General features: G+C 40.4%; 1 protein-coding gene across 1 annotated transcript in view; it reads right to left on the reverse strand.

The window, feature by feature from the left end:
- The window catches only part of LOC117513877, a 44,959-nt gene extending 35,405 nt beyond the window's left edge, over nucleotides 1-9,554 (reverse strand). The window contains exon 1 of the mRNA XM_034174113.1: nucleotides 9,232-9,554. Within this exon, the coding sequence (XP_034030004.1) occupies nucleotides 9,232-9,280 (49 nt within the window). The 5' untranslated portion in view covers nucleotides 9,281-9,554. The remainder of the gene's footprint in view (nucleotides 1-9,231) is intronic.
- Nucleotides 9,555-22,057: the final 12,503 nt, after the last annotated feature.

Below are 22,057 nucleotides of genomic sequence, written 5' to 3' on the forward strand. Positions count from 1 at the left end.
TTATCCGGACATTCCACTGTTAAAGGAGAAAGACGTGAATGAAAGACGTGCTGACGGATTGGTGCGTTGGCTCGCAGTCGGCGCGGCGCACCCGCCACAGGAAAAACACCTCCGTTGGAAGCCTTAAGGACAAATTGGAACATGCCCAGCTGTTAAACAATTTCTCAGATACTCACTCAACTGAAAGCCACCAAAAGCCGCCTGGATTTTTACAAATGGTTATCAACACCATTTGTAAAAAAAAAAAGAATATATATATATATATACAGTAAGGAAAATAAGTATTTGAACACCCTGCAATTTTGCAAGTTCTCCCACTTAGAAATCATGGAGGGGTCTGAAATTTCCATCTTAGGTGCATGTCCACTGTGAGAGACATAATCTAAAAAAAAATCCGGAAATCACAATGTATGATTTTTTAAATAATTTATTTGTATGTTACTGCTGCAAATAAGTATTTGAATACTTATCAACCAGCAAGAATTCTGGCTCACACAGACCTGTTAATTTTTCTTTAAGAAGCCCTCTTATTCTGCACTCTTTAACGGTATTAATTGCACCTGTTTGAACTTGTTACCTGTATAAAAGACACCTGTTCACACACTAAATCAATCACACTCCAACCTGTCCAGCATAGCCAAGACCAAAGAGCTGTCTAAGGACACCAGGAACAAAACTGTAGATCTGCGCAAGGCTGGGATGGACTACAGGACAACAGGCAAGCAGCTTGGTAGAAGACAACAACTGTTATGATTATTTATTAGAAAGTGGAAGAGACACAAGATGACTGTCAATCTCCCTCGATCTGGGATTCCATGCAAGATCTCACTTTCTGGGGTAAGGATGATTCTGAGAAAGCTCAGAACTACACACAGGAGGACCTGGTCAATGACCTGAAGAGAGCTGGAACCACAGTCACAAAGATTACATTAGTAATACATGATGCTGTCATGGTTTAAAATCCTGTAGGGCAGCAAGCTCCCCCTGCTCAAGCCAGCACATGTCCAGGCACATTTGAAGTTCACCAGTGACCATCTGGATGATCCAGAGGAGGCATGGGAGAAGGTCATGTGGTCAGATGAGACCAGAATACAGCTTTTTGGAATCAACTCCACTTACCATGTTTAGAGGATGAGAACAACCCCAAGAAAACCATCCCAACCGTGAATCATTGGGGTGGAAACATCATACTCTGGAGGTGATCTTCTGCAAAGGGGACTGGATGACTGCAGCGTATTGAAGGGAGGATGGATGGGGTCATGTATAGTGAGATTTTGGCAAACAACCTCCTTCCCTCAGTAAGCACACTGATGATGGGTCATGGCTGGGTCTTCCAGTATGACAATGACCCCAAACACACAACCACGGCATTTAAGGAGGGGCTCCGTAAGAAGCATTTCAAGGTCCTGGAGAGGCCTGGCCAGTCTCCAGACCTGAACTCAATAGAAAATCTTTGGAGGGAGTTGAAACTTCAAATCTGAAAGATCTAGAGAAGATCTGTATGGAGGAATGTACCAAAATCCCTGCTGAAGTGTGTGCAAACCTGGTGAAAAACTACAGGAAACGTTTGACCTCTGTAATTGCAAACAAAGGCTGCAGTATCAAATATTAACATTGATTTTCACAGGTGTTCAAATACTTATTTGCAGCAGTAACATACAAATAAATTATTAAAAAAAATCATACATTGTGATTTCCGGATATTTTTTTTTTTTAGATTATGTCTCTCACAGTGGACATGCACCTAAAATGAAAATTTCAGACCCCTCCATGATTTCTAAGTGGGAGAACTTGCAAAACCGCAGGGTGTTCAAATACTTATTTTCCTCACTGTATACAGTACTGTTCAGAATAATAGTAGTGCTATGTGACTAAAAAGATTAATCCAGGTTTTGAGTATATTTGTTATTGTTACATGGGAAACAAGGTACCAGTAGATTCAGTAGATTCTCACAAATCTAACAAGACCAAGCATTCATGATATGCACACTCTTAAGGCTATGAAATTGGGCTATTAGTAAAAAAAGTAGAAAAGGGGGTGTTCACAATAATAGCAGTATGACATTCGGTCAGTGAGTTTGTCAATTTTGTGGAACAAACAGATGTGAATCAGGTGTCCCCTATTTAAGGATGAAGCCAGCACATGTTGAACATGCTTTTCTGTTTGAAAGCCTCAGGAAAATGGGACGTTCAAGACATTGTTCAGAAGAACAGCGTAGTTTGATTAAAAAGGGCGGGCGGCCGAGCGCTCTGCATCAAAAACAGCGAGCGTAGTTTCTGGACCTGTTTGCCAGTTTGTCACAGCGTGACACAGCAGAGAGGGGGGGCGGTGTGAGTGGCCTGCTGCGGCGCGAGCCCGCAGACTCCGTAAGCGCATCAGAGACAAAACATAAATAGTCCAAAATACTCACACATTTTTATCAAGTTGTGTTAACTTAAATAAATATTTGTGTGTTAGCTCACTGTGTGGGACCATGGTATAAGCGGATTAAACAACTCAAAGCCATGCATTATACGGTTTGAATGCACTTTGCGGAGTAACACTCTGCGTCGTGCATTCAAATCGTATAATGCACGGCTTCTTGTTATTTAAACCTTATATATATATATATATAGAGAGAGAGAGAGAGAGAGAGAGAGAGAGAGAGAGAGAGAGAGAGAGAGAGAGAGAGAGAGACAGAGGGTTCTGCATCATTATTAAACATCTACAAATTGTACATAAGATAACAGGATCTTAACAATTACTTAAACAACTGCAAATTATAAAGAACACAATGTTCATATGGCCAAGGGTATTTTAGCACTGGGTTACATTTTTGATTTTGCTGTAACCTATATCCCCTTTTACTATAATCCCTACATGATAATGAAGTGAAATTTTTAACTGTGTTGTGCACATCTTACTCCACATGAAACAACATGGTCAGAACTCAAAGTGTAAAGATACACATTTTGAAAACCTACAGCTGTCCTCCCCTTAAATGAGGCCTGCCCACCAGCATACACATTTAGTCACGTACCTCTTGATGTGAAGCATGGTGGGGCATTATTTATAAATCTAGGTTTACCTTATTAGCTATTGGGGGTTACAGATATAACTCGTTTGAGCATCTGATTATCCGCTCTGACCACGATGCTACGTATTGCGTAAGGTCAGAAGAATAAAAATTCAGCCATATTATTTTGTCACTGTATGTAGGCCCCCTGGTCCACACTCTGAATTCTTAGATGAATTTGGTGCATTCATCTCTAACTTGTCAACAAGTGCAGATAACATTCTGATTATTGGTGACTTCAACATTCATATAAATAAGCCATCTAATCCCCTCTGCAAATCATTTATGGAAATTGTGAATGCATGAGGATTTCAGCAATGCATTCAGGGTTAGATGCACATTAGTGGAAATACCCTGGATTTGGTTCTTGCACTGGCACTGTCATGAATACTGACATCATGCCTCTTGCATCGGTGGTCTCTGATCACTCACTTATTCGGCTTGTAGTTTCGCTGCTGTGTTTAGTGGAACAACAACCTTATTTTTCACTGCGGCAATGCATCAACTCCTCAACTATGACTAAACTCGAAGCTAGACTGCCTGATATCTTAGCTTCACATTTGGAAAATACCCAATCAGTAGACAGTCTTGTGAATAGTTTATACTCAGTGCTCAAAACTGCACTCGACATGATTGCACCACCTTTATTAAAGCCATGCCCCTCAAACCACAGTCACTTTGGTTCAATGATTACTTGTGTGACCTCAAGCATAAGGCTACAGGTCTAGAATGGAAATGGCGTTGTTCAGAATTAGAAGTATTCCACCTCACGTGGCGTGATGCTATCTTAGACTATAAGCATGCACAAATGGCTAAAAAACGGATCTATGACTCTGATTTGATCAACAAAAACAAACATAACTCAATGTTCTTGTTCGACACGGTGGCCACACTTATTCATGGACAACCACTGTAAGTTGCTCTCCTTTTACAGCACAAGATTTCTTGGATTACTTCAAGAAGAAAATAGAAGACATTAGGTTAAACATATCCCGGCATTCCTTAACCCAGCCACTACACTCTACTTTTGAGGTGGGTGCCATTACTGAGGTATTAACTAGATTTGCAGAATTTGATAGTATCTCACCAGGCATGCTGATGAAACTCGTCATGTCTACAAAAAGCACAACCTGCTTATTTGATCCTATACCAACAAAACTGTTTAAGAACCTGTGGCCCACTCTTGGGCCAAATGTGCTGGCAATTATTAATCTCTCATTAACTTGTTGATCTGTTCGTAAATGTTTCAAATCTGCAATGATTAAAACATAACTTAAGAAATCTAAGCTTGACCCTAGTGTATTGAAAAACAATAGGTCGATATCAAATCTATCATTTTGCTCATGGACCACCTTACTGAGAATAATCTTTTTGAGCAACTGCAGTCTGCTTTTAGAAAATATCATTCCACAGAGACAGCTCTCACTAAAGTGGTGAATGATTTTCTGCTTGCAATGGATTCGGGCACCACTACGGTTCTGGTGCTGTTGGATCTCAGTGCTGCATGTGATACTTTGATCATATAATTCTACTCGATAGGCTGGAGAATCATTGTTGGATTACTGGGAGTGCCCTTGCATGGGTGACATCATACCTGACTAGTCATTCTCACTGTGTTTGGTACAATAACACTACCTCTAACCTCAGTGTCATAAAATTTGGAGTTCCACAGGGGTCCGTCTTAGGCCCCCTGCTTTTCTCCCTTTATATATATCAACTTTATCTAAATTCTGGGTCTTTTAGTGAAGCTTAATGCTCGTGGCCGGCGATCATCTTAGTATTTCTTTTGTTCTTGTTGCTTAATGCTTTTTAAGGAGAGAGAGGGAAAATATAATTTAAGTGGCTTGTATCATTTTAAAATTGCTGGCACTTGGACAACCAGGAAAGGCTTTTATGCTTCTACTTGTGGCCCTAAAATATGGAATAATCTGTCGAAGGAAGGCGATGTCCAAATGTCAATCAGTTTAAACGCCAATATAAGGAAATCTCTGAATACATGAAAATTGTCTAAATTCTCTGAAAATTCAATATATGGTTGAAGGACTATATTGCTGTTGGTTAAAGTATGGACAATTAAGTTATTAATTTTTTTTTTTTTTTTTTTTTTTATGAGATGTGTGCTGTTATTGGTGTGGATATGATGAGGAATTTGAGTTTATTAATTATTTTAAGATATCTGTGTTTACTGTTCTGCTCACTTTGTTTTGTTTTGTTTGGTTTTGCTGTGATAAGTAAAAGTTACTGAGGTAAAAGGAGTAGGTGTATACAAGCTTTACATCTGCCTACACCCTTTGGGTTGCATGGATTGACTGGCTGAGAAATCAGTTTTGTTTCATTTTATTCTGTTTTATTTTATTGCAAAGTGCTCAATAAACTTGAACTTGAACAAATTATACTGTATGTATTGTCTTTCTGATGCCTGATTCTGTTTTTTTCTTTCTGTTTGAGGTGCGGCTCCATCCAGAGATGGGTGTGGTGTCTGTTTCTGAAACCCTCCTGCCCTGTGCACCAGCAACATCTCATGTATACTCATTTTGTGAATTGTTTTGTAGTTTGTGTCGGTAGCATGGCCCAAGCAGGGGGTCACCCCTTTGAGTCTCTGAGTCTTTGAGTCTCCTCAGATGGAGTTTTTCCTTACCATTGTTGCCTGTGTGCTTGCTCTGGGGGTTGGTAAAGTTAGACCTTAGTTGTGTGAAGTGCCTTGAGGTAGCTTTGTTGTGATTTGGCACTATATAAATGGAGATAAATTGAAATACACATTTTGTAGTCCTTGTTCCAAAAATACAACCCCAATTCCAATGAAGTTGGGACGTTGTGTTAAATGTAAATAAAAACAGAACACAATGATTTGCAAATCCTCTTCAACCTATATTCGACTGAACACACCACAAAAACAAAATATTTAATGTTCAAACTGATAAACTTTTTTTTTTTTTTGTGCAAATATCTGCTCATTTTGAAATGATGCCTGCAACATGTTTCAAAAAAGCTGGGACAGTGGTATGTTTACCACTGTGTTACATCACCTTTCCTTCTAACAACACTCAATAAGCATTTGGGAACTGAGGAAGCTAATTGTGAGTGTCATGACTGGGTGATTGTGAACAACTAAGTGAAAAAATTCCAACGTTTCTCAACATTCACTTGCAAGGAATTTGGGGATTCGGTCATCTACATTCCATAATATATAATCAGGAGATTCAGAGAATCTGGAGAACTTTCTACATGTAAACAGCAAGGCCAAAAACCGACACTGAATGCCCGTGACCTTCGATCCCTCAGGCGGCAAGCATTAAAAACCGACATCATTGTGTAAAGGATCTTACTGCATGGGCTCAGGAACACTTCAGAAAACCATTGTCAGTTAACACAGTTTGTTGCTGCATCTACAAGTTCACGGTAAAACTCTACCATGCAAAGCAAAAGCCATACATCAACAACATCCAGAAACGCCGCCACCTTCTCCAGCTCATTTGAAATGGACAGACGCAAAGTGGAAAAGTGTGCTATGGTCTGATGAGTCCATATTTCAAATTGTTCTTGGAAATCATGGATGTCGTGTCCTCCAGACAAAAGAGGAAAAAGACTGTCCAGATTATTTCCAGTTTAAAGTTCAAAAGCCAGCATCTGTGATGGTATATGGGGGTGTTCTAGTGCTCATGGCATGGAGAATTTACACATCTGTGATGGCACCATCAATGCTGAAACGTACATCCAGGTTTTGGAGCAACACATGCTACCATCCAAGCACAAGGTTGGGTTGGATTACTTTGAAATGTAATCCAAAAGTAATCAGATTACAAGTAATCCAAATGTATGTACATACATACATGTAATCCACATGTATTCTTTCAAAGTAATCCTACCCAACCTTGTCCAAGCAACATGTTTTTCAGGGACGTCCCTTCTTATTTCAGCTACACAGTGATAAGCCACAGTCTGCACGTGTTACAACAGTGTGGCTTCGTATTAAAGGAATGCGGGTACTAGACTGGCCTGCCTGCAGTCCAGACCTGTTGTCCATTGAAAATGTGTGGTGCATTATGTAGAAAAATACAACAACAGAGTCCCCGGACTGTTGAACAACTGAAGTCGTACATCAAGCAAGAATGGGAAAGAATTCCACCTACAAAGGTTCAACAGTTAGTGTCCTCAGTGCCCAAAAGCTTATTGAGTGTTGTTAGAAGGAAAGGTGATGTAACACAGTGGTAAATATACCACTGTCACAACTTTTTTGAAACAGGTTGCAAGCATCAATTTCAAAATGAGCAAATATTTGCACAAAAACAAAGTTTATCAGTTTGAACATTAAATATCTTGTCTTTGTGGTGTATTTAATTGAATATAGGTTGAAGAGGATTTGCAAAGCATTGAATTCTGTTTTTATTTACATTTTACACAACGTCCCAACTTCAATGGAATTGGGGTTGTATTAATTTCATTATGGTAGACTCATGTCAATAACACGTCAAATAATTACAAAATGTCGGATTAGTACAGCTGGATTGTTTTAGCAACACAAAATTGTCTTCATGACTTTTCAGCAGCTGCGCATTCCAAGTTCCTTGATCCCATGACAAGGAAACTATAGTTTGGAAAGTACACAGTACGCTGTTGTTGTTGTTGTTGGTTTAAACAATCCAAATACAGCCTAAGAGAACACTGCAGAAAAATGTGAATCTGTAAAATCTGTACATCAATAATACATGTCAATAAACAGTTTGATCATAATACATAATATTTGGCTTTGAGCAAGGTAACACCGATCCAATGTTTTGTATCAGTGTCATTACAATATTTACCAAAGTTACTGGATTAGATATCTGAAATAATAATAATTAGAAAAGCACTATGGGATTAAGTATATACATTATTTTGAAAACTTGATAGTTTCCCTTGTCGTTCGCAAATTGTATACTCTGCAAATATTTTATTTATTTATTTTATTTTAGCTTTATTGTAAGTTTTACGTTGCAACTTTCATATAATTGTATCTTTTTATCTGTACAATAATTGTATGTATAATAAATCAATTCAATTAAATTCAAAAACCGAATATCCATACGAGCACAATATTTGTTTCACAGTTTGATCTGATGTTTTGTGAGACAGCTAGATTAGCAAAATACATCCAGACATATGAAATTATTACCAGATTAAATGTTTGACAACAGAAAAAAACATGTTCGATTAGTATTGGTAATGTCAGATCCTGAATGATTCAATATCAGTCTCGTATCAGACATTAAAACATGGTATTGTGCAGTTCCTAATTTTGACATTTTGAAATTAACATTTTGTATAAGTTATCAGTAAAATCTGCAATGCTGTGCTGTAGCATGGTTCCAGTTACATCTTAACTCTGGCCAAGCTCCAGTGCTACATTTCAATCACAGTCAAAAGCCTGAACCAGTTGAAGCCTCAGCATCCACAGCAGCTTAACATACAACACATGAAGCCTCGGGAAAGTTGCTCCATTTTCACACTCCAGCTTCTGATGCTTGGTCGATACAGTGGATTTAGGACCAGTGGGACATTATGTAAGATTGACTTTTTATTTCTGCTAGTGGCTGAAACCCACTACTTTGATTTGTTCTGTAACTTTACCCGTCATAACTTTGCTGATATTTTTTTTTTCCAGGTCTGCAAAATGTGCTACAGAATTTCTTTCCCTGTGAGCAAAATACAGACTCTTTTGTATTTTATGGCTACAACAAATCAGACATAGGCCACAATGTCAAGACTTTTCCACAGAGCAGTAGATTACCAAACTGGAGCCTATTACAGTTTTAATGTTATAGTCCATGTAGTTTATTGGTTATGTGAAAGGCATGAGTTTGAAAATTATACACAGTGTAGTGCATTCAAAATTTGCATTTTTATAAGCTGTACAATGGTGTAGTTGATATTACATCAAGCAGATGCTAAACTGAAATTGCATTTTACATTGATCACTATCATTTAGAATGACCAAAGTTATTGTGGTGTTCTGGGACTCCAGCTCATTTTAAATAAAGTAGTCTATGTCAAACATATTGCCAGAATTTACTGCAATGGTATTATTTATTTCTTCTATTAGAACTTCTTTGCAAAGAAACAGCTCCATTAAATGTCTGACTGTTTGTAATGTATGTCCGTAAATCAAATCAGCAATCAGTAAGTCATTTTTACTCACCGTAGCAGAACAGGAGGAGGATGGTGACCTTCATTGCCCACATCTTCATCAGGAATGGAGAAAGTATATCAAAATTCAAGTCTGAATTTTGGCATGTGACTTCCAAACAAAATCCACTAGTAATTCACATAAATAAACAAAAACAAAAAAACAAACAAAAAAAAAACCCTAAAAACTCCTCAAACTGCCAAATCCTCCCAAAAGAAAACCAGAATAAATCTGAAAGTGGCTACAGGCTTTTGAAGTTGTTGATTGCTTCACGGCATTTCCCTCCCGGCACAACACAACCATTTTAGATATGCCCTGAGAAAGGAGTGGCTTTACTCAGGTGTGCAGGTGTACTTTGGCATACGTTATCACTTTGTTCCTGTATTTCTGCTTACTGTTTGTACCGCCCACTTGCATCCTCTCTCTCTCTCTCTCTCTCTCTCTCTCTCTCTCTCACTGATCTTTTCCTCCCTCCTCCTTCAAACTTTTCCAGCTTGAGTCAGTGTCTCTCTCCACCTTTGTACTTGTCATTCAGGCTGCCATTGGTGATGACAACTGGAAATGATCCAGGTTTCTAACAGCTAAAAGAAAGTGAAACCACAGGAACACAGAAAAAGGACACTCAAGATGTGAACATTGTTAAGATTACTGTACATATAGAAGAACGTGATGATCTCACATGATTCAGTTGAATCTTACAGAACTACTTCTGCTTACAAGCCCATTATTTAGATTTATTAACAGCAACTACAGCAGGTGGCTCGTGGGTTAGGTGTTAAATTCAGTTCAGTTTAATTCATTTCATTTTATTAAATTTATATGGTGCCAAATCAAAACAAAGCTGCCTCGAGGCACTTCACACAAGCAAGGTCTAACTTGACACACCCCTAGAGGAAGCACACAGGCGACAGTGGTAAGGGCCCCTTCACACATAACATGACTGAAGCGGACTAGCTCACGAAGGAGGAATTACATGCCAGTTGTGAAAAATTTGGGCTGCCTCCAACGCCTCGTACACCTGTCGATATAACTATTCGCGCACACCAGTGGCCAAAAGACAGATAGTGCCATGTGAGAGTCCATTCAATCTCGCGGCAGGTGTCAGCCAAATTCCAGGTGTCACACACGAACATCCAGCACGCAGTGCTTGCTTGGCACTGAGAAAATGTGGTGCCATTTGCATTGTCAGCATGACAATAGTGAGCAGACAATCATTTTCGAGCTGGATGTGAAATTTGTCTAAGTGCCCCCATGACTGTGGAGTTGCAAACCAAACCCCCCTCCCCCCCCCCCCCCCCCCACCCACACACACACACACACACACACACACACACACACACACACACACACACACACACACACACACATGTGGCATGTGGGGGAGAGCACACTTGCATGACATGCTGATATGTATTTACAGACATGATCACATGGGGGCCAGGCAACCACATCTGAGCGCACGCAACCGGGCTGCAGCCACCACACACAGCGCATGTTCGCAGGCTGCTCCATGTGAAACGGGCCATCAGATCATGCAGCAGGCAATCTGAATGTCACGCGTGTCCGGCCTGACACGTGTGTCTGGCAGAACACACGCACTGCAGGACTATGACAATATGACAAGCCAACACCACCACAAATACATGACTTTCAGTCATGTATCACCAAGAATATGCCCTAACAAATGTTGTTTTGTCAGTTATCATGGTGCTTTTTTCTCTTAAAAAAACAAAACAAAATGTTTATCTCCTTGTTGATTTCAGCCATTTTATGCTTCCATTATAAGACAGTGATTGTAGTGCAGTGGTAAAGTTTACGTCTAGTAATCTGAACTTTTTCAATTACAGGTTTGAATCCCCTGAGTGGCATTTATTTTTTATTTAACCAGGGTTATTGCATCCCCTTTTATTTATTATTTATATCAACCCAGTGATATTCAGTAGTTTATACAGCTGGTTTTTATTTCATTTTTCTCCACATCAGTGGCGATGTGGTGCAACTGGTGGAACTGTGTTCGTGCACACACACGATGGTTTGTGGTTCCCCGTTTTTTGTTTAGTTCACAGATTTTCTTCTGGTTTCTGAGTCTTTTGTGTTATGTGTGAAGGGGCCCTAAGGAAAAAAAAATCCCTCTGATGATATTGAGGAAGAAGTCTCAAGTAGACCAGACTCAAAGGGGTGACCCACTACTTAAGGCATTCACCTGTGTTGGCCTATAATCTATGAACTGTGGATCAATTCTAGGTCTGTGCGTCATGTTATGCCTGGTTCACATGACATGATTATTATGTTGACTTTGGACCCAATCTTCCCCTTCCGGTAATCTTGAGGAAGCACCGGCTATCGTGGTAGCTCTAAAGACAATCTTTTCAGGTATTCCTGCTGTGTGAGATGTGTTAAGATTGCTGTAGTCTGCTCAGAAGGACGTCGGGACTGCTCAGAGATCAAATTGTCAATATTCAACATGTTAGATTGTTTTGGCCCAACATCCCAGTGTGTGAGGTGTGTCATGTGCGCAAATGACACAGGCTATTGAATCTGATGTGTAGCCAATCAGAAAGCGAGATGACAGATGCACAGAGGGGAATCCAAAATAATAACAGGTGTCATGGCACACCAGAAAGTGCAGTGCTCGCACTGTCTCCGCTCCTTTAAACAACGCCTTTTCTTTTTCTTTTTGTATTGTTTATTCTCAGTTAAAAACACAAACTATTGCCCTTGCTTCTTCCTCAGCCACCATGTTTGCTTACTCCGAAGTCACTTTTAACCTGGAGAGGTTTTGCAAGGTTTACCCTCTGACTTGGAAATGTTCGTGAGTGAAATCTGTTTATGTGTGTTGTATTGTCTTTACCATGTGGCTGCACATCACACAAACTGTTCGACCAAAACTGTTATGTCTATGATATAGGTGAACCTGTTAGTGTCCTTAGATGTGGCACATTGCATTCAGTGATAAGCACCACTCTGATGGACCACAGGGTCTGCATAGGATCAGTCACTGCAAGATGGACATCTTGAGAGAGTTTGTTTTCAGACCACCTATGGGACATATTGTCAATCCTATTTAAGTAACCTGACATATCAGTTCAGTTTTGTCATCCAAACAACAGTGGTAAGGAAAAACTCCCAAAGGTGCATTTTCTCTTTGATTAAAGAAAGAGAAAATGCAAGAAGAAACCTCAAGCAAACCAGACTCAGTAGGGTGACACCTGCTTTGACCATATGAGCAATAACAAAATAACAATTAAAATGCAACAAATAACTATCAAACATAGAAAGACAGACATGTTCAGCTAAACAACTTTATACATCAAGAGGACAATGGCCCCATTAACTGCTTACTCTAAAACGTCCAAATGATGAAGAGAAAACTTTATTAAAGACAATTCAGTCATAGAAGGGACATTATCTTTAATTTTTCCATTACATTTTTCCAAAGGTCCTAAGCATGCTCTGGATTTCCACACTTCCCCATAGATATCACATGCCCCAGTCCTTGAAGGATGCGGTATCACATCAGATAAATGGTTGTGATTGGCCAACTGGATTTTAGGCTGGGCTAAAAGCACTTTCTATGGCAGACAGGCTAAATGGAAATGCCCGGTGTGTGTGTGTGTGTGTGTGTGTGTGTGTGTGTGTGTGTGTGTGTGTGTGTGTGTGTGTGTGCGTGCATGTGTATGCGCACATGTGGGTGCATGCATGTGTGACATAATAAGTGTATTCTTGAGTTTTTAACGATACTGTAAAATTAGTTTCTCAATAATGTTGAAGAGATCATATTTTGCAAAGAAAATGGAATGGGGTACTTTATCCCATCCTGCTAACAGTATCAGTGAGTGCAGACATGGGTACATGTGCGTTTTTGGCAGATAATGCGAGCTGGGCGGAGAGTGCTATATGCAACTCTAAAGGTCATGCATATGGCATCTGTGTGAGAGTAGCGTAGGAAAATTGGTTTGTTGTAAAGGAATAAACTGTGATTTCCTGTGCAGAAGAGTGCTAATTGTTACAGTTTATCTGTCAGTCTTTGATTTTAGTGACATTTTGTACATTCATGTCTCTGGTGCAACCCGTAAGCCCCTGAATTCTGTTTATCACTGTTACCATTATAAGCTGAATGCTAATGTTGGGTATCCCTCAATCTCCGTATGGTGTGATACATACTGCATTTTTTTTTTTTTTATGAGTTTCATGTGCAGCCGGTTTGCTTTGTGTAAGCCTCATCCCATCAGATCTCAAGCTAAGCAGTGCAGTGTCTGGTTAGTACTTGGATGGGAGACCTTTTCAGAACACCAGCGGCTGTGTGTGTTTCTTCACATAAAACTGGAGTTGCATCAGGAAGGGCATCTGGCGAAAAACTTGTGCAAAATACCTATGCGGATATGACTGTATCTACTGTGGTGACCCCGAACAATAATGGAAGCAGCTGAACTGACAACAACAACACAACATGACATTAGTTTCATCTTTTAATGTAGGTCCTTACTCAACCCACAGCAATGATTGGATTGCCCTGCAGGTGTAGTCAGTTTTTCAGGATTTGGATGATCCAGTTTTATTTGCTGTGCTCTTGCAATGCAAAGCAAAAAGCATTGCAAAAGCTCTATTTAGGTCTCATCTGACCACATGACCTTCTCCCATGCCTCCTCTGGATCATCCAGATGGTCACTGGTGAACTTGAAATGGGCCTGGACATGTGCTGGCATGAGCAGGGGGACCTTGCTGCCCTGCAAGATTTTAAACCATGAGGGCGTTGTGTGTTACTAATGTAATCTTTGTGACTGTGGTCCCAGCTCTCTTCAGGTCATTGAGCAGATCCCCCCATGTAGTTCTGGGCTTTCTCAGAATCATCCTTACCCCACGAGGTGAGATCTTGCATGGAATCCCAGACCGAGGGAGACTGACAGTCATCTTGTGTTTCTTCCATTTTCTAATAATTACACCAGCAGTTATTGTCTTCTCACCAAGCTGCTTGCCTGTTGTCCATCCCAGCCTTGTGCAGGTCTACAGTTTTGTCCCTGGTGCCCTTAGACAGCTCTTTGGTCTTGGCTATGGTGGACAGGTTGGAGTGTGATTGAATGTTTGGACAGGTGTCTTTTATCCAGGTAACAAGTTCAAAGAGGTGCAATTAATACAGGTAACGAATGCAGAATAAGAGGGCTTCTTAAAGAAAAACTAACAGGTCTGTGAGAGCCAGAATTCTTGGTGGTTGGTAGGTGATCAAATACTTATTTCATGCAATAAAATGCAAATTAATTATTTAAAAATCATACGTGATTTTTTGGAATTTTGTTTTTAGATTCTGTCTCTCACAGTTGAAGTGTACCTATGATAAAATTACAAATCTCAACATTCTTTGTTGGTGGGAAAACTTGCAAAATCAGCAGTGGATCAAATACTTATTTGCCTCACTGTAGCTGATATTTTTCAAGGGTGGTAATAAATTATGCAAAGTTTAAATAATGATTGTAATTGAACATTCTGGAAATTAAAATGAGAAAGTTTTGTGAATAATTATATTTAATATTTGGCACATTTACTTTAATGTCATGATTTACACAACCCAGTCTCACGGCAAGTTGTGATTCAGCAGCACGAAACATACATTAATCTACTGGTTCATGATATTGTGATGAAAAGTGCCTCATTTTCATCACAGCACCACAAATTCATTCTTATTCATTCCGTGATGGCTGCACGAAATTAAAAGTGAAGCGGGGGGTCGGGTGGTTATGGTTAAGGTTGGGGGAAGGAGTAGGGTTAGGTTATGGTTAAGTTTAGGGTTGGGGTAGGAGTAGGGTTAATAATAGTGAGTTAAAAAACAGTCACGAAAAAAAAAAAAAAAAAAAAAACACGAGACTGTGCTGGACTGGCAAGGTTGAGATATTTCCTTTGTTCAGAGCTTGTCTGGTTACCAAGGCCTGATTAATGGTGATATCAATGTCCATGGTTCACTGTTGTTACCTAATATCCCAAATTTCTCCAAAATATTAGTCCTATCAACTTTCCATTTTTCTGGCATTCATCCTTGACCCAAAGTACATAAGTACAATAATGGTGAATGTCAACTCTTCCCACTTTCTCCATGATCAAAGTTACACACTTACACGTACACAGAGGCCACTTGGATTTTAATACAAATATGATTTACTGCCCCCTGCTGGAATGGTGTGTGAGTTCAGAATTTAATTTTAAACAGCCATTGTTCACTGTTGTTACCTAATATCAGCTTTCAGGCTCCTCTCCTGTGGAACCAGCTCCCAATTCAGATCAGGGAGACAGACACCCTCTCTACTTTTAAGATTAGGCTTAAAACTTTCCTTTTTGCTAAAGCTTATAGTTAGGGCTGGATCAGGTGACCCTGAACCATCCCTTAGTTATGCTGCTATAGACTTAGACTGCTGGGGGGTTCCCATGATGCACTGAGTGTTTGTTTCTCTTTTTGCTCTGTATGCACCACTCTGCATTTAATCATTAGTGATTGATCTCTGCTCCCCTCCACAGCATGTCTTTTTCTTGGTTCTCTCCCTCAGCCCCAACCAGTCCCAGCAGAAGACTGCCCCTCCCTGAGCCTGGTTCTGCTGGAGGTTTCTTCCTGTTAAAAGGGAGTTTTTCCTTCCCACTGTCGCCAAGTGCTTGCTCACAGGGGGTCGTTTTGACCGTTGGGGTTTTTCCGTAATTATTGTATGGCCTTGCCTTACAATATAAAGCGCCTTGGGGCAACTGTTTGTTGTGATTTGGCGCTATATAAATAAATTGATTGATTGATTGATTGATTGATTAATATCCCAAATTTCTCCAAAAATATTAGTCTTATCAACTTCCCGGTTTTGTGGCATGCATCCTTGTCCCAAAACGCATAAGCATACCAAACGGCAAATGTTAGCTCTCTCCAATTTCTCTGCGATCGAAGTCATATGCACACACACACACACACACACACACACACACACACACACACACACACACACACACACACACACACACACACACACACACACACACACACACACACACACACACACACACACACACACACACACACACACACACAGAGGCCACTCGGCTTTTAATACATAGAAGTCTAACTCTATGATATATACTTTAGGTCACACAAATCCCTGATTAAAACATGGGCTTAGTGATCCAGGGGTTGTGCTTGTGATCAGAAGGTCCTTGATTCAAATCCTTATTAGATCAAAAATACTTTTTTTTTGGTAGGGGGATGTCAATCATTGATGTTGCACCGTGATATCAATTCAGTGTCGTACACTGTTAATGAAAACTTTCATGGTCAGTTGACATTAATGCTTGATATTGACTTGAATTTGAACAGACATTTTTGCCTACTGGGAACCTATAAAAAATTGAAACACACAATGTATTGTCCTGATGTCTTTCTGACATGCAGCCATATTACTGTTTCATGTAAGTTCTGTGCGTGCCTAATTCTCCCTACCCCATATAATCACCCAGCCACAGTAAATACACTGGTAAGCATAGACATCACTACCATCTAGCAAGTGCTGACTGCTTCAGCATCCCATGTCCACACCACAGCTGTCCCGTCTTTTCCTCTCCAAGCCTTCATTGTCACACTCTTGCAAAATCAGGTAAAGTTGGTCAGCTTTCTCAGACTCATGCAGAAACAACAGCAAACAGAGGTTTCTGATGTCTGCCAATCTGGATCCGGATCACCTCCAAAGTTCAGTGGAGTCTTCCATGCCCTAATATCTATCTGTGATGCAAATGTGGTGAGAATCCGTGAAGTAGTTTTGACATAATCCTTCAAAGCCTATATGAAGTGAAATATAGATCCAGAATCTGGATTCAAATCGAGATCACCTCCAAAATTCAGTGCAGTCTTCTATCCCCTAATATCTATATGTGATGCAAAAATGGTGAAAATCTGTGAAGTCCTTTTACTTACATAATCCTTCAGAGCCTATATAAAATGAAATCTTGATCCAGAATGTGGATCCGGATTTCCTTCAAACTTGAATGGAGTCTTACATGCTGTGGTGAATTTTTTTGTTTTTTTTTTCTAAATAAATGCAATAGTTTTGACACAATCCTGCTAACAGACAGACAGACAAATAAATCAACGCCAATGATTTCATTACATCCTTGGTGGATGTAATAAAATGTAGACATCAAGCTCTGTAAACAACTGGACTAGAAATTTGGCTGATTTGGGGAGGAAGATTTTGATAAATCAATGAATTCTGGGTCAAGTTTTCCTGTATGCAGCAGAGTGAATTGTTGCAATGTACTGGTGTGGAAAAGTTGGCATACATGATAACATGTTACACAATCAGCATCTCTGTTGTTTTAACAGTACGTAGTTGATTGACATCACTGGATTTCAGATTGTAATGAAAATCCTGACAGTGTGTTCACACATAATCACCAGACTTGTAGCATTACTGCTGACAAACTCACATTTTCCAGGGACTAAACCTACAGTACTGGTAAAATCTGTTTTACATTCAAACATGAATTTTTTAAAATTATCTAAAAAACACTGAGACACTGAGTTGTGTATAAGTGGATTACATAGTAAAATTCTAAGGTATCAACAAATCAAATTAAATTAAATTAAAGCAAATTAAACATGCGCAGCCTTTAGAAGTTGTCAGTTGTTTTGACATGTTGACACAGGAAAGCACCTGTGTAATTCTCAGTTTTAGCTGTGTCATTGGGTCATGGCTGTGACACCATGGACAAATAACATTCCCAGTGACTGGCAAATGCAAATGGAATGCAGTCATTACTGTCACTAGATCATCGAGGGAGGGTGGGTAATTGGTCCTGCCCTCTTTAACGTTAAAGCAACATTGACATGAAACCTAATTTTGTTGTTGTGTTATTGATTACCTTATGCTGTATTAAAGTTTGAACTTTACATGTCAAATATATATGTACAGGTGCCTCCAAAAGTAGCAGCACAAAAACACAAAATAAATAAATAAATCTGCCAACAGCAGAAAAATATTTTTTAGCATGCCTGGAAATAAGGGACATAAATACTCCTATGCCTAAAGTGAAGGTTAATAATCTCATTCATAATAGTGGAAACAGATAACTGTAAATTAAGGAACACTTCTGGCCCAATTTAGGTGTCTATGTTATGTCAGAAATGCAAAGAACAAGTACATTTTGGGTATGTCTGCTCACACATGGGACTTTACATACGGGGAAATCTCAACATAAACTGGGTGTGTGCACAAAAAAAAGTTGGAATAAGTTCCTTCAGTGGTCATGGGTGTGTTGTAACAAAAACATAAAATCAACCCCATCTGTTGAGGAAAGTGTAGTGACACAGACCCACAACAGGGGGCGCAAATGAATGGTCAATAGATGAGCCAAAAGGTAACAATTTAATGTTGTGAATGTGCACAACGAATATACAGACAATCTCAGAATCTGATTATAGTCAATTCACAAAGGTGACGTGTGGGCAGGCTCGAGGATAGAAGACGTCTGTCCTGAGAAGAGCCGGAACCACACGATTTCCACCGCCACAGAACCCGGTGAATACTGGAGCCGCCAAGTCCCGAATTCCCAGGTGATCACCATCCCCGACTGTCGGATCTGGTACTGCTGGCGAGGAGCACAAACAGTGAGATGTGGGTGTGTGCACACCCAGTAGCAAAAACAGTCAGAAGGTGGAAAGTCACCTCCACCTCTAATCACACACACGTGCAGCTCCTGTTAAAGCACTTATCTGGAAGGAGTGAGAGGCGAAGACATCGGCACTCTCACAAACCACCAATCAGCTGACAAGGCTCCACAGGACAACGGCTGCTAACAGAGCACACGTAAGTTATAATTCCTTGAGTACGGCAGAGAATATTACCTTCACAGGTAGATGATATCTCGGCAATGAGGTGGAGATGACGTCCGGTCTTTATGGAATGAGATGATGAAGAGTAGATGGGTGACAGCTGTCAAGAGATAATGAGTGACAGCTGTCACCCCCGGTTGTGTCCGTGGCGGCAGCGCCCTCACGTGCCTGAAGCCCGCACTTCAGGCAGGGCGCCCTCTGGTGGTGGGCCAGCAGTACCTCCTCTTCTGGCGGCCCACACAACACCATCAGAGTGGCATGAGTCTCAGCATTTAAATCAAATTGTGTCAGACTAACAATGCTCTTCTAATGAAAAACCAGACTTGCAAAACTGGATTTGAGAAATCGGATTTAAGTGGCAGGACTACTTGTGCATTAACTGTTCTCCACCAACCTGTCAGAGTGCACCAGCAGACCAAAGCTCCCTGAGCTGAAGCAATAAGTTAAAATTTTCTCCATGAATATTTACTTTTATTTTCTTTAATAGTTGTTTTCAATTAAGTTTCATTGTGTGTGGCATATGGCATACGGCATGTATGGCTCCTCCAACAATGGTTGTTTGGGTAGACTACATATTTTCATCTGTCTGCACATAGAAATTGTAGGCCATTTACACCTGGTATTAAAATGTAATTTGAATGAGATGCAATCACTGTCCAGCTCACACTTCATTTCCTCTCTGGTTGCACAGGTCCAACACCCCCCCCCCCCCCCCACCACCAAGAAAGTAATCAGCTAGGGGACCTACTGTACATTGTATGATTGTATTTTACTGAAACTGTATTCAAGCAAATGGAGTCAAGTTTTGATTTTAGTTGAAGAAAAGACATGTGCACTCAGCCATACAACTAGAGAATAACTTTAGATTGACAGCTAGGTACTGCCCACATTGTTGTTGTATATGGGTGAGAAATGCACTTGCATTTACACTGGTGTTCAGTGTTGTCACAAGGTGCCCCTGACTACCTCCGAAGGTTGATCAGTTCACAGTCCATTCACATGGCATTTTGTCTAGATTTATGCTTATACTTTTGTGGTCAAAAGTTAGCCGATTGTAATCCCATCACGAAAAACATATTTTAATGCCAGCTACAAATGGGATATGAAAGAGAACCATCGAGAGGGGCGCAAAGTTTTTCTTGTACACACCCATGCACGTGTGCAAACACAGACACACACACTTAGAATGGACCACATCTGGAGCAAACCTGATATTGCTTAACATTATGCCACTGTTGTACCCTCAAAAGCACTGTGTTGACAAAATCATGTTCAGCCTAAAAATGGTTTGTCCCAAACCTGGGAATCAGGGAAAATCTAGGAAACTTACCTAATTATTCTTGGAGTAAGAATGTATTGTTTCATCAGGATAACTGTGATTATAGAAGTGAACTCTGCATATGAAAATCTAAAACTATGAAAACTGCTTGTTGGGAAAGTGTCAGTACACGGACCCACAACAGGGGGCGCAAATGAACGGACAATGGAGAAAGTCAAATAACAAGGCTTTACTGTTGTGAACGTGCACAACGAATACAACCAATCACGAAATGGACAACAGTCAATTCACAAAAGTGTTGTGTGGGCAGGCTCGAAGATAGGAGACGCCTCTCCAAGGTAAGACCCGAACCACACGGCTTCCTCCGCCACAGGACCCCGGAAATACTGGAGCCGCCAAGTCCCGAACTCCCAGGTGGCCACTGCCTCCGCGTGTCGGACCTGGTACTGCTGGCGAGGAACAAAGAACAGTTAGATGGGGGCGCGTTTGCACCCAAGACTCCGAACAGCAGGGAAGTTACCTCCACCTCTCGTTGGAACAGTAATCCACAAGCTATACACTAATCCAAAAGGATACACTCCGTCAGCTTTGATACGTTACCTCGTAGGTAGAAACGATATCTCGGCCATGAGGTGGAGGTGCCGTCCTGCTGATATACCCCACAGATGATTGCCGTCAGCTGTCTCAGGTGATGGGTGACAGCTGTCACCGTAGCTGCTCACGTGAGGCGGCGGCGCCCTCTGGTGCCTGGAGCCCGCACTCCAGGCAGGGCGCCCTCTGGTGGTGGTGGGCCAGCAGTACCTCCTCTTCAGCGGCCCACACAACACTGCTTCTGAAATAAGTATAGTCAAACTTGACTAATTTTGGGCCACTGAGAATGAAAGCGATGTTTGAAGTTGTTGATTTTAAGATATGTTACTAGCATACCACTAAAGGTTATTATATAACGACTGAGTAGATCCTTGGCATTTGATTGGTGGTTTGTATGTCACGTGACACGGAATATTTGTACCATTTGATGTTGATTCATTTACCGTGCAATAGTGCTTTTTAGCATGCAATTTTGGTTCTATATGAAATGTGCTATTGCACGCCCCGACCACTGCGCGCTCACACTACCGGGGATGGCGTTTAGCTAAACATGGCGGAGTTTGTTTTGCTGACAGACGACGATCACATACACGCACACACACGCACACGCACACAAACACACAAAGCAGGAAGAGTCAGGAAGAGCTGTTAGGATAAAGAGCTGGACAAATTTCTGATGCAATTTTTCACTGGACTGAGGAAACAGACAGCAGTTTGTGCATGAAGTTAGTGTGCAGCATCAGAGACTACATCATCAGAATCTGACTAACTATCTGACTGTTTTTGCAAGTTGGCTGAGAACAATTTTGGACTCATATTTAAAGTTTGTGTTGGACTGTTTGGAACCTGTTGACATCAAAGGAACAATGATGCACACCAGAATGTAAGTCCCTTTTCTGTTGTTTATAAATTAAAAAAATATCAAATTACTATTTTAGCTGTTATATAAAACAAATAATGAATGGTTTTTCATTCATTCAATGGAATAAATATTTCAAATTGATTTTTGCCTACTGGGAACTGCCATTGAACTCATAAACATCCATTATTTGTATAATACATAACCTTTTTGCTTAATCCCTTCTGTATATCCTGTATAGTCTATTGTATAGTCTATAGTC

The sequence above is a fragment of the Thalassophryne amazonica genome, chromosome 7 (assembly GCF_902500255.1).
Source record: "Thalassophryne amazonica chromosome 7, fThaAma1.1, whole genome shotgun sequence".
Classification (NCBI taxonomy): Eukaryota; Metazoa; Chordata; class Actinopteri; order Batrachoidiformes; family Batrachoididae; genus Thalassophryne; species Thalassophryne amazonica.